The following is a 14,168-nucleotide window of genomic DNA, read 5'->3' as shown; positions in this document are numbered from 1 at the left end:
AGAAAACTACATTGTCTCTTTGTATTAGTCCAGCTGCAAAAAAAAAAAATCACAGTCAAAGTTCTACAAGACTGCGTTTGCATTTGATGGAATGCAGGTTTGATCAAGCTATTTTTGGGTTCAAAGAGAATGGACAGGGTGCATATAGACAGATGCCCCACTGGCAGGAGTGTCTTTGAGAGGAGGACGTAAGCTCAAAGTCTGCAATACTCCAGTGTGAATTTAGCAAATATACCTTTACTCAAAGGGAGCTCACACAACAAGCTCAGAAATTGATACATTTTTACTACTGAAATCATTAAGGGATTGGAAGCCAAAATGTTCCATTGAAATTAGAATACAAACAAACCAGAATTTCAATAAATGTCTGAACAGCCTCGATGTTTTTTTCCCTACAGTTCCTTTCATGCTTTGATGTTCCTGCTCCACCTTGTGGATTTTATAAGGAATTTTTTTTTATCTCTTCAAAATGAAGGCTGACTGGCTACAGGATAAAAGACCACGTTTTAAGAAATTGTATTGTTGATGCTGAAGGCATTTTTTTAAAAAATCTCTCGCAATAGTTATGCTGACAATGAGAATGCAGTTTAATGACAAACTAGCAGCAACAGTCCCTGTCCATCACAAACAGTAGGAAAACCGTGTGGATTCATGCAGAACCTTCAAGCACTTTCATCCAGGTTGAAAGTGACCCAGTTCCCTCAAACCAAAGGCCAAAATCCAATTCACATGTGCTACCAGCTATCCCTCTCTTGTGCATTCAACAGGAACCCCATGCAGTTCATAAGTAGTTGATAATTAATGCTTACTTAACTGAAAGCTTTTAGTCCTAGATCATCAATAAATGTACCAAACCTGATTAAAAGTAATTTGGTTCACAAAATGAGGCTTTGACCATCAACAATTAGACATACATTCTGATTTTTTCCCCCAGTAGAACAGATTAAAATTTTCCATCACATTACTTAAATGTTTCTTCGAAAAAGTCAAGCTGCCCAAATAGTTTCAGAAATAAAATAGAATCTGCTGGAAGCATATGGGAGGTCCAAGACCCTCTGAATTTGGAATGACAGGACGTTTTTGACCTGAAGTGTTAACTTTTGTTTCTCTTTCCACAAATGCTGCCCAAACTGCTACATTCCCAAATGGTTTTTATTCCAGATTTTTAAGCATTCCAATTCCAATTTTCATTAAATGTTGCCTTCTGGAGTCAACTGCAGGCAAGAGCAACTATATACAAAAGTCTCCTCAGTTAAAGCCCTGACATATTACCCAATACAGTAAGGAGCATATTCAGTTCAACCTGGTTACTTTCTCACTCAGATGGTTAGGTTATATACTCATTGACCCCAGGTTGGAATCTTAGAGTTCCATATTCAGCACTGTCAGTATTAAGGGAGAATCACTGTACTACAGGCAACAATTCAGCATTACCTGTAACCCTCTACTAAAGGAAAGGTACGTCGCATCTGGAGTTTCTCTCCACTCTGACGTAGTGGGGAACTGCGTACGAGGCAAGTTACAGCAGTGGTTTGCCATTGCCTTCTGCCGGGTGAGTTTCCAAAGAGATCAGCAGCTCTTAACCCAGTACGGATGGAAAGCGTGGAGGGCAGCCGGCTGGCTGGATTTGAACTCGGGACCTTTCGTCCCGAAGTTCAGCACTGATGTCACTACACCACCAGACCTACCTTCTCAAAAACAACCATGAGGAATTAACAAATACTAGCCTTTCCATTTATTTAGAGACAGACCCATAGCCCAGACCAGGTAAGGGTGGCAAATTTCCTCCCTCAAATAGCCTTGGCTTTAAATAAAATTAAAACTGCAGATGCTGGAGATCTAAATTAACAACAGAAAATACTCAGGTCAGACCACATCTTCAGGAAGAGAAACAGAGCCAATGCTCCAAGTTGAAGAACACTCAGAACTGGGAAGAAGGTAATAGAAGATTGCAAAGTTACAATTTGGATGGGGGATGGAGGATGTCTGCGATAAGGTAAAACAAGGGCGACCATGGGGAAAAGCCATAAACAAGCTGTGTACATACATCTGTTGATGCTTCTGGACACATCTTCAGTGATGTTCCTGGAATCATCGGGTGTTTTGGGTCTTTCAACATCATACAACCTCCTCCAGGTGACCCAGCGGGGGCTGATCAGACCCCAGCTTGTGTCCAGATGGCTAGCTACTTATGATGCCATGGCTCCCCTCTTTTGAGCCACAACCATCTTGAGGCCCTCTCTGCCGCATCAGTGGTACTACGGATGGCTCTTCTCTTCCTCTCTCCCTCGATGCCCAAAATGCTGAAGGCTCTAACTAAAGAACGGGCAACGAATCCCCTACAACCAACCTCCACTGGGAGACACCTCGCTCTCCATCCAGCCTGCTGACAGTTGCTGAACAGTCCTGCGTACTTGGAGAGCTTCCTTTCAAAGGCCTCTTCCAAGCTATCTTCCCATGGGACTGTCAGCTCCAGCAGCACCACTTGCTTAGTAGACTCAGACACTAGGACAATGTCTGGTCACAGGGTGGTGGCTGCGATATGGTTGGGGAACTTCAGCTGCCCTTCGAGGTCCACCAACAGCTGCCAGTCCTTTGCAGAGGTCAGAATGCCTGCTGGTTGATGAGTGAATGGGACCAGTTAGACAGCAAGAAAATAGACAAAGTAATAGATAAAAGAAAGCTGATTGTGAAATTCAGAGCAATAGACAAGCCCAGGTCAGGCTAAGCATATCCTCCACACCCAGAGGAAAGTAAAAAAGCAAACAAGCTGAGCCAATATAACAAATAGCTGATTGATCAATAGACAGAAATCAAGTTACCTGAAGTTATATAAACCAATGTTAAATCCAGAAAGACACAACAAACCCAGGTGAAAGATGAGGTGCTGGTTCTCATGGTTGTATTGTGCCTCATTCTAGTGGTACAAGAGGCAATTGACCAATAGGTCAGAATGCAAGAGGATGAAGAATTAAAACAGCAGGCAGCAGGTTGGTCAATTTGCATTTGTGGACTGAATGCAACTATTGCACAAAGCTAGTCGTTTTGTAGGTATGAATATGCCATCCACACCATCAAATTCTATGCCCTCAATTTTCTAGATGTCATTTGCAAAAACCTAAATTTCATTTCTCATTGCTTCTAACTTAGCTTTCAGCCACTAGTTACCATTCTCAAACATCAAATGGTCCATCAGGTCGTGTCTCAGCTTTTTTCATACAAGAGCATCGGTCACTTTGACTTGTTATAAACTTGCAAATCAGGATGGCCTGGATGAGTATTTATCAGTCAACATTCAAAGATCAACACTAACTCAAAATGAAGCAAGCCAGTGACGATATGTCTGACCACCTGCAACTCTTCACGTTACACCACCATCAGCAAACTTCACATCAACTCGCCTTTGCAACCTCCACCGAACTCCTCAACTATTACCTATGTAGATCGGGTAGTAGAATATAGTTTAGTGTACTATGTGGCACACCTTGGTCCAGAGGGATGTTGTTTCATTTGGCTGTATACATGTGTAGGGTATAATGACAAATAACTGAACCAATAGAGAAACCTTGACTTGAATTAAAATTGGTTTATTATTGTCACATGTACTGAGATACAGTGAAATAGATACATCTAGCACAGATCAACTGACAGTATTTGCAGGCAGCTTTAACTTCTCCCCGCTTTAATCTGTGGTTACCACCTGCTTTAATAAGACCACTACTATCATCCAAATATCCAGGTAAAACAAGATAAAGTACCAAAACGATTGCTGCCCGGTGGCTCAGACATCTGGGAGTGGTTTAAACTAATATGGCAGGGGGATGGAAACCAGTGTGATAGAGCTGAGGATGAGCCAGCAGGTTTACAAGTAGATGATGGGTGTAACATGAATGTAAGGAAGGACAAGCCAATGATTGGGTACAAATGCAGGCAGAACAAAGAGTTAAGTTGTAACACCGAGGCAAAATTCAAAATGGCGAAGAATGCAGGACTGAAGGTGCTGCATTTGAATGTATGGAATAAGGTGGACGAATCTTGGCGCAATTAGGGACCGGCCAGTATGACATTGTGGTCACTGAGTCGCTGATGGAAGAAGGCCATAGTCGGGAACTTAATATCAAAGGATATACTTTGTACCGAAGGGACAGGCAGGAAGGCATAAGCCAGAGGTAGGCAACCTAGGAATTTTGACCGACCCACGAGCAAATATTGAGATACTATGCTTATCCGGCCCACAAGCGATTTTTTCTTATTCTGAATGTTTCACGGGACCACACTGATGGACGTGCATAACGAATTGTTACACTGGCCCCAGGTTCTGATTTGTTCCAAACCAAACGTTGGTATATACAAATGACGGGAAGGCAGACTACCTTATTAATATGTATCAGATACTCTCCATGCACGTGCAGGTTTTCAGATGGGATCATTCAAATTTGTAAACAGAAATAGCATCACTGTTTTAACAAGAAATCCACGCTAAATATCCAGATATTTACATGTGCTACGATACTTGTTGAATAACTCACGTTTCAAAATAAAATCGAAGAAAAAAATTCCAATGGCAATGAATGCAAAACGCAGGAAGGTAGACACTGAGTGCCAAAATTTCCAAGACACTTGGACACTAGGTTACTTCTTCATCGAGCAAGCTGGGAAATCAGTTTGTCTCATTTGCCTAGAAAATGAGACAAAAGTCCAAGAATTGAGAAAAGAGTTTTCATCTCATTTTGCTGATTTTCACTTGCAAGCAAATGAGTTCAAGCTGTTTGCTACTCCATTTGATGTGGAAGTGGACACTGCATCAGAAATTTTTCAAATGGAATTGATTGAGATGTAGTGTGACAACATATTGAGATCGAAATTTCATTCTGAAGATGTGTCAGTGCTTGACTTCTATAGAAAATATATTCATCCAAGTGGGAAGTATCCTAACTTACTGGACCATGCAAAATAGATGGCATCATTGTTTGGCAGCACTTATCTGTGTGAGCAATTATTTTCAAAAATGAAGCGCACCAAGAACCATTTGAGAACAAGATTGACTGATGCCCATCTGGATAATGTCTTGCTCTTGGCATCAACAAGTCTGACACCCAATATTGAGAAGCTTTCAAGCAACAAACAGCATCAAGTTTCACAATGATTTATCGACTGTTTGCATTAAAATTTTCTTTTTTTATTATACTTAATTTACTACCATTGAATGCATCATGTTCATACATTTTATGTTTAAAAGATTCTGCATCCTTTTAATAGATTCAAAAGATGTCTTAATTGAAATAAATTGCAACTAAACTGAGTTCTTTGATGTAGCGATACACACAAAACGCTGGTGAACGCAGCAGGCCAGACAGTATCCATAGGAAGAAGCACAGTCGACGTTTCTGGCCAAGACCCTTTGTCAGGACTAACTGAAAGAAGAGATAGTAAGAGATTTGAAAGTTGTGGGGCGGGGGGGGGGGGAGATCCAAAATGATATGGGAAGACAGGAGTGGGAGGGATAGAGCCGAGAGCTGGAAATTTGATTGGCAAAAGAGATACAAGGCTGGAGAAGGGAGAGGATCATGGGACGGGAGGCCTAGGGAGAAAGAAAGGGGAAGCGGGAGCGCTAGAGTAAGATGGAGAGCAGGCAAGGAGTAATTGTGAGAGGGACAGAGAGAGAATTTACCTGGCCCATTTCCGACACTTCCCTCCCCTTTCTTGATCTTTCTGTCTCTATCTCTGGAGACAGCTTATCTACTGATGTCTACTGTGAACCTATGGAATCTCACAGCTACTTGGACTATTCCTCTTCCCACCTGTCTCCTGCAAAAATACCACCCCCTTCTCGCAATTCCTCCGTCTCCGCTGCATCTGCTCTCAGGATGAGGCTTTTCATTCCAGGATGAAGGAGATGTCATCCTTTTTTAAAGAAAGGGGCTTCCCTTCCTCCACCATTAACTCTGCTCTCAAACGCATCTCTCCCATTTCACACACATCTGCTCTCACCCCATCCTCAAGTCACCCCACTAGGGTTGGGGTTCCCCTTGTCCTCACCTACCACCCCACCAGCCTCCAGGTCCAACATATAATTCTCCGTAACTTCCGCCACCTCCAACAGGATCCCATCACCAAGCACATCTTTCCCTTCCCCCCCCGCCTTTCTGCTTTCCACAGGGAACCCTCCCTACGCGACTCTCTTGTCCATTCGTTCCCCCCCCCATCCCTTCCCACCAATCTCCCTCCCGGCACTTATCCTTGTAAGCAGAACAAGTGCTATACATGCCCTTACACTTCCTCTCTCACCACCATTCAGGGCCCCAGATAGTCCTTCCAGGTGAGGTGACACCTCACCTGTGAGTCGGCTGGTGTGATATACTGCGTCCAGTGCTCCCTTCTATATATTGGTGAGACCCGACGCAGACTGGGAGACCATTTCACTGAACTCCTACGCTCTGTCTGCCAGAGAAAGCAGGATCTTCCAGTGGCCACACATTTTAATTCCACGTCCAGTCCCATTCTGATTTGTCTATCCACGGCCTCTTCTACCGTCAAGATGAAGCCACACTCAGGTTGGAGGAACAACACCTTATATTCCGTCTGGGTAGCCTCCAACCTGATGGCATGAACATTACTTCTCTAACTTCCGTTAATGCCTCTCCTCCCCTTCTTACCCCATCCCTTATTTCAGTGGTCCCCAACCACCGGGCCGCGAGGAAACGATATGATTTGGCTTTGAGTCAGCTGCATCTTTCCTCATTCCCTGTCACGCACTGTTGAGCTTGAACACACGCGAGGTCATCGCCCACGCGTCATCCATGTCAGAGCAGGAAAGAGGTCAACTCAAGCTTGCAAATGATGGTGGGCTGAAAAGTGTGTTTGATATAACATCTCTGGCGGCATTTTGGATCAAAGTCAAAGCTAAATATCCTGACATAGCCACGAAATCACTGAAAACGTTACTTCCATTTCCAACGTATCTCTGGAATGAATGCAACCGAAACTAAATTGCGGAATAGACTGGACATAAGGAACCCCCTTCGAGCACCGCGGTCTCCCATCACCCCTTGATGGCAGCGTGTTGTTGCGTGAAAACAAGGCCAGGGCTCCCACTGATTCAGCGATATTGGTGTGTTGCAATGATTTTATATGTTCATACGGGGAAAATATGTGCTGTGTGTTTAATATCCAAACCTTACTTAAAATGTTATGATGCTATGGACTTATATAACCATATAACAATTACAGCACAGAAACAGGCCATCTCTGCTCTTCTAGTCCATGCCGAACGCTATTCTCACCTAGTCCCACCGACCTGCACTCAGCCCATAACCCTCCATTCCTTTCCTGTCCATATACCTATCCAATTTTTCTTTAAATAATATCGAACCTGCCTCTACCACTTCTACTGGAATTTCCTTCAACACTTACTTCAAGCTCCCCTGTCCTCCCCGATAATTGACTTATCACTATATTCATCCAAGGAAAATATGCTCTGTGTGTTTAATATTAAACTTGTTAGATAAACCCTTTCAGAAATGAAATTGAGTGTATTAGCCACTTATCACCTATATTCCAGTCGAGATTAACCCCATCTCAAATAGAATCGCCAAAAACAAATTGTGGGGGGGGAAAAAAAAAAAAAAAAATCGGCAGATGCATGCATGCGCACTGGTGCCCGCACAAGGCTTCATGGTCATTGTAGTCTTTCTTTGGGTAAACCCAACATATTTGACTGCTACTCTTGTCCGTTGGCAACCCTACCCCCCACCCCCCCCCCCCACCCATTGGCCGGTCCGCAAGAATATTGTCAATATTAAACTGGTCCGCAGTGCAAAAAAGGTTGGGGACCCCTGCCTTATTTAATTATTTTTTTATTTTTCCCTTTTTTTTCTTCTCTTTTTTCTCCCTCTATCTCTCTCACAATTGCTCCATCTTCCTCTGGCGCTCCCCTCCCCTTTTCTTTCTCCCTAGGCCTCCATCCTATGATCATCTCCCTTCTCCAGCCTTCTATCCCTTTTGCCAATCAACTTTCCAGCTCTTAACTTCATCCCTTCCCCTCCTGTCTTCCCCTATCATTTCAGATCTCCCCCTTTCAAATCTCTTACTATCTCTTCTTTCAGTTAGTCCTGATGAAGGGTCTTGGCCTGAGACATGACTTTGCTTCTTCCTCTAGATGCTGTCTGGCCTGCTGTGTTCACCAGTGTTTTGTGTGTGTTGCTTGAGTTCTTTGATTACTTGGTTAAGCACAAATGATTTTCTAGCATGCATTATTCATTAATTTGAGGCAAAACATAACTAGATGTATTTAAATGGATAATACCCATATTTCAAGTTTTTTTTATGGCATTTATCTGGCCCACAGTCCACTCATTAATACGCGATCTGGCCCACCGAGGCAGAAAGGTTGCCGACCCCTGGTGTAGGCTATGGTGTGGTTCTGTTGGTTGGAGATGGAATTACATTTTACAAAGAGGTGACATAGGGTCAGAGAATGTTGAATCTTTGTGGGTGGAGTTAAGAAACTGCAAGGGTAAAAATACCATTATGGAAATCATATATAAGCCCTCAAATATGTGGGGTTGAGGCTGCAAAGGAAGCTGGGAAAGGCATGTAATAAGGGCAATGTCACAATTGTAATGGAGGATCTCAATATGCAAGTGGATTTCGAAAATCAGGTTTAGAGCAGCTTGTGCTTGAGCCTACTTGGGGAAAGGCCATCTTAGATTGGGTGTTGTGTAATAATTCAGATTTTATTAGGGAACTTAACGTTAAGGAACCGTTAGGGGACAGTGATCATATGATCAAATTCACACTGCAACTTGAGAGGGAGAAGGACAAGTCACATGCTTCCCAAAGGAATAAAGGTAATTACAGAGGCACAAGAGAGGAGCTTGCCCAGGTGGATTAGAGGAAGATACTGGCAGGGACAACGGCAGAGCAGAGGTAGCTGAAGCTTCTGGGAATAGTTCACACGGTACAGGATAGACATGTTCCACGGATGAAGTTCTCAAAAGGCATGGACAGGAAACCGTGGCTGACAAGGGAAGTTAAGCACTGCATAAAAGCCAAGGAAAGGGCATATAAAGTAGCAAAAGTGATCAGGAAGCTTTTAAAATCCAACAAAAGGCAATTAAAAAAGCTCCAAGAAGGGAAAAGATGAAATAAGAGGGCAAACTAGCCAATAATATAAAGCAGGATACTATTGAGTTTTTTTCATTTATATAAAGAGTAAAAGGGAGGTGAGAATTGATATTGGACCACTGGAAAATATGCTGTTGAGGTAGTAATGGAAGACATAGAAATAGCTGATGGACTTAATGGGTACTTTGCTTCAGTTTTCACTGTGGCAACACTACCAGTGTGCCAGAGGTCTGTGAGTGTCAGGGAGCACGAGTGAGTGCCATTGCTATTACAAAGGAAAAAGTGCAAAGCAAACTCAAAGGTCTTAAGGTGGACAAGTCACCTGTACCTGACTACATCTCAGAGTCCTGACAGAGGTCAAGAATCACTTGATTCTGGCATGGACCCAGAGGACTTGTTGATTGCAAATGTCACTCCACTCTTTAAGAAGGGAGGAAGGCAAAGGGAAGGAAATTATAGACTAGTTAGCCTAACCTCTGAGTGGGAAAGTGTTGGAGTCCATTATTAAGGATGAGGTTTTGGGATACTTGGAGACAAATGATAATACAAGTCAAAGTCAGCATGGTTTCTGCAGAAGGAAATGTTGCCTGACAAATCTGTCAGAGTTCTTTGAGGAAGTAACAAGTGGGATAGACAAAGGAGAGGCAGTGGATGTCATTTACTTGAATTTTCAGAAGGCATTTGTTAGGGTGCCACATGAGGCTGCTTAACAAGACAAAATCCTGTGGTGTTACAGGAAAGGATAGTTCACCATTAGTTCCAAATCACAGAATTCCCTTTCCAAAGGCAGCTATGGGAACTCTTTCATGGCTTTATTGAAGGCAAAAACTCTCAACTAAAGGGCAGTGTCTGCTATATCAATCTCATACAAAGTGATACCTTTACTTCTCATACCCTCTACATTGCCTCCCCTTTAAAAACAAAAGAAAATAAACTTGCACAAATCAACTACTCAGATGCAAATGTGTAAATGAAGCTGTAGTCTTGCACCAGCAGACTCATTCATGTCCCATATGTCTCCAGTGCTATCATAAGCAACAATATTGTTGCCTCCTTCTGACATATTCATTGGCTATATTTAAAGAGGAGGGTGATAGGTTTTTTATTAGTAAGGTCATCAAAGGTTAAGGGGAGAAAGCAAGAGAATGGGGTTGAGAGGGATAATAAATCAGCCATGTAGATTGAGCACTCAATTGGCTGAATGGTCTAATTCTGCTTTATCTTATGGTCCTTATACCACCCCATTTCTTTATTGTGTTCTCACTCAAGAGCTCACTGACATTGCTCATCCTAGCAACATTCCCACTCATTCCACATGCAGAACAAACCAGCGAGCCTACCTGTTTTGTTTAAGTTTACCACTGCATGCAATATGTCCATGCCATTGAACTTTTTGGAACTGGAATATTATTGTCACATGTACATGTACAGTGAAAGGTTTCTCTTGAATAGTGGTCATACAGATCCATTTATTACATAGTATTGATGCAACACAAAGTAAAAAAAATATCAGAACAAAGTGCGGTACAGTTAGATGGTGAGGTCGAAGGTCCATTTTATTGTCTGACAGAAGCAGTCAATAGTCTTATAACAGCAGGGTACAAGTCATCTTTCAATCTGCAGGTACATGCTTTCAGGCTTTTGTATCTTCTGTCCAACAGGAGAAGGGAGGAGAGAGAATGTCCCGGGATGGGTGGGGTCTTTGATTATGCCAGGTGCTTTACTGAGGCAGCAAGAAGTACAAACAGTCTACGGAGGGGAAGCTGGTTTCCATAAAGTGCTGAGCTCTGTCCATAATTCTGCAGTTTCTGTGTTCACATGTGCAGCAGTTGCTATGCCAAGCTGCTTTGATAAAAATAGCTAAGAGTCAATTGGGACATGCAAAATATCTTCAGCGTCCTGAGGAAGTAGAGGTGTTGGTGAGCTTTCTTGGCCATGACATCTGCATCATTACACTGGCACAAGTTATTGTTGATGTTCGCTCCCGGGAACTTGAAGCTCTCAGCCTCTACACCACTGAGGTAGACAGGAACATGTGCATCACCGTTCTTCCTGACCAGTTTTTTGTTTTTTTTTTTTTTGTTTCCAATATTGAGGGAAAGGATGTGTCCTCACTCCACATTACTGGACTATCTCCTTCCTGTAACCAACTCATTGTTATTCGAGATATGGCCCATTATAGCAGTATCATCTACAATCTTGTCGATGGAATTGGAGCAGAATCTGGCCACGCTGTCATGAGTGTACAGGGAGCTGAGGACAGAGCTTTGTGGAGAACCAATATTGAGAATAATCAAGGAGGAGCTGTTGCCTTTTCTTACTGATTGCAGTCCGGTGGTCAGGAAGTCAAAGGTCCAGTTGCAAAGGAAGTTGTTGACTCCCAGGTTTCAGAATTTGATGACAAGTTTGCATGGAATTACAGGCAGAGCTGTAGTCAATAAATAGTCAACTGTAGGTGCCTTTACTGTAAAGATGCTCCATGGATGAGTGTAGGAGCAGTGAGATGGCATCCCTGTAGATCTGTTTTGGTGGTAGACGCATTGCCATGGGCGATGTTGTATGGGTGGTTGGAGTTAATGTATGCCATGAACAGCCCCTCATAGGACTTGACAGTGGTGCACATCAGAGTGACTGAGTGGCAGTCATTCTGGCACATTACCTTTCAGAATCAGAATCCTTTATTATCGCCAAGTATGTGGACACAAACAGGGAATTTGATGCCGGTTTCCCTGAGCTCTCGCTGTACAGAATCAAAAAGCAAAAAAATAACAATAGTGCAAATAATTGTGAACTATATACAATGAGGTATACCTGTGTATGTACAGGTGGACTTGGTTTATAATAGACTAAAATTCAAGTTTTCAAAAGACTGATGGCATACGGAAAGAAACTGTTCTTGTACCTATTTGTCCTGGCATACAGTGATCTAAAGCGCCTACCAGAAGGAAGGAGTTGGAACAGGTGATGTCCAGGGTGTGATGGGTCTACAATGATGCTGCTTGCTCGCTTCCTGACTCTAGATGCATACAAGTCCTGGATCGAGGGCAGCTTCACACCGATAATCCTTTCTGCAGCTCTGACAGTTCTTTGGAGTCTATTCTTGTCTTGTTTGGTAGCTGATCCAAACCAGACAGTGATGGATGAACAGAGAACAGACTGGATTATTCCTGAATAGAATTGAATCAGCAGCTCCTGAGGCAGGTTGTACTTCCTGAGTTGGCGTAGGAAATACAACCTCTTTTTTCTTCGTGAAATTAGGAACAGGTAGGAACCACAGATTGAAGCAGATTAAAAATATCTGCAAATACCTCTGCCAGTTTCCCTGCAGACGATCTCAGGACTCCATCCAGGCCAGATGTTTTCCATTCTGGAAGATTGATCTTAAAACTGCAATTGGATTGAGATGCATTGGAGTCTGTTGGGTAGGTGGTACATACCAATCCCCTACTGCTCAAGGCCATGATGAAATGGTGGAGCAGACTCAATTGGCCAAATGCCCTGATTCTGTCTTATGGTGCAAACCATACATTGAGCTCATCAGGAAGGGATGGCATGCGACTTCATTTTGTAGTCTGTTATAGCATGTTAGCCCAGCAACAACTGAAGGCTGGTCCTGAAGTTAATTTCAGGCTGGTATTGTCTCTTGATACCACTGATAGCTCTCTGGGGGTCCTGGCAAGGTCTTGCTCACCCAGTTTAGAATATCTAATGGCCAAGTGTCACCAGCTATCCTGACAGCAGTCTACATCCCATCCCAGAGAAACATGAAGCCTACAATCAATGAACTATAATCTGTGGTCAATAGCCTTAAAACAGGATTGCTTGAGGCCCTCTTCATCATTGCTGGTTACTTCAACTAGACCAACATGAAGAGCGGGGTAATCAAATACACCAGTTCAACTAGGGGCCAAAACACCATTGACATACAACTAAAGATACCTAGCCAGCCAGCACCTTCACCAACACTGTGGTAAATAAGATCACCAGAAATTCCCTTTGATTACCAAATTAACCACCACAATCAAACCAAAAAATGACATGTAATCTCGACAAGTCACGGTATTGGCAATAATCGTTTCCAAAGAAAAAAAATTCGTTACTTACCTATACATTCAACGTCATTATCACTCATTAGCATCTTGGCAGGGATATTTACAAAGATAAGGCAAAGTTTTTATCTGTTGATTTTTTAAATATAAAATGACCGTCAATGATAAAGTTCCTCACATATTTCTCCTAGTTTTTAAACTGATGCTTATTATTTATAGCACATTGTCAAGGGCGACATCTCGTCGCTAGAAATACTCAGCAAACTCCACCATGTCCCAGTCATTAGGAAGCTGTACAGAACCGATGATGAAACCTCAGCTGTTTCAGGCTGCAAAGAATGACTAAGCCGGCTTCACAAATATCGGGCCTGCACTTCAGCTGCTCTGCCGTGTAGCCCGAGTCCTGGTTCCTTACCTGGTTTAACAGCACATCATAGAATTCTTTCCGTATATCCGACACGAACATAGTTCGCTACCGATAACTTCCAACCACGTATTCAACACAATAACACTCCTCCGTGAACCCTCAGACTCAAAATTGGCGCCTAAAGAACAAACTAACACAGAGCTGATTGGATGTAAGCGCAGACGTCTGTAAAGGCAACCTATTGGATTGATTGGTTATTTGGACGGGAAGTCCTCAGGCTGATTGGACATAGAATACACACTCTATCCTCTGATTGGGCAATCTCTTATTGGGTGAAATGCTGAAAAAACAACGATCTGATTGGATGTAATTTGACGTCTCGCAAAAAAAATTTTAATCTTGAGTGCCGGTGGAATTCAATTCTCGGGGAAGCAGAAGTTGTCGAAAATTTGAGTTATTCTTTTGCTTGCACAAAGGAGCTTTTTTTAAAAAAAAAACCCTGAAAGCAATTTGTGGAGAAATCGATCAGACTTAAACTGATCGGCTGGGGTGAGTCAGCTGGGGTGATATACTGCGTCCGGTGCTCCCGATGTGGCCTTTTATATATTGGCGAGACCCGACGCAGA

The 14,168-nt window shown here is 42.8% G+C and overlaps 1 protein-coding gene across 2 annotated transcripts in view; it reads right to left on the bottom strand.

Moving 5' to 3' along the window:
* Positions 1 to 13,747, bottom strand: part of cdc45 (CDC45 cell division cycle 45 homolog (S. cerevisiae)) — a 70,723-nt gene extending 56,976 nt beyond the window's left edge. For both annotated transcript variants that reach the window (XM_072277596.1, XM_072277598.1), the window contains exon 1: positions 13,591 to 13,747. In XM_072277596.1, coding sequence (XP_072133697.1) covers positions 13,591 to 13,641 — 51 coding nt within the window. In that variant the 5' untranslated portion in view covers positions 13,642 to 13,747. The remainder of the gene's footprint in view (positions 1 to 13,590) is intronic.
* Between the last annotated feature and the right edge of the window lie 421 nt (positions 13,748 to 14,168).

This window comes from Mobula birostris, chromosome 2, assembly GCF_030028105.1.
Source record: "Mobula birostris isolate sMobBir1 chromosome 2, sMobBir1.hap1, whole genome shotgun sequence".
NCBI classification, from domain to species: Eukaryota; Metazoa; Chordata; class Chondrichthyes; order Myliobatiformes; family Myliobatidae; genus Mobula; species Mobula birostris.
Note: the sequence above shows the minus strand (reverse complement) of the source record. Positions and strands in the feature narration are given on the sequence as shown.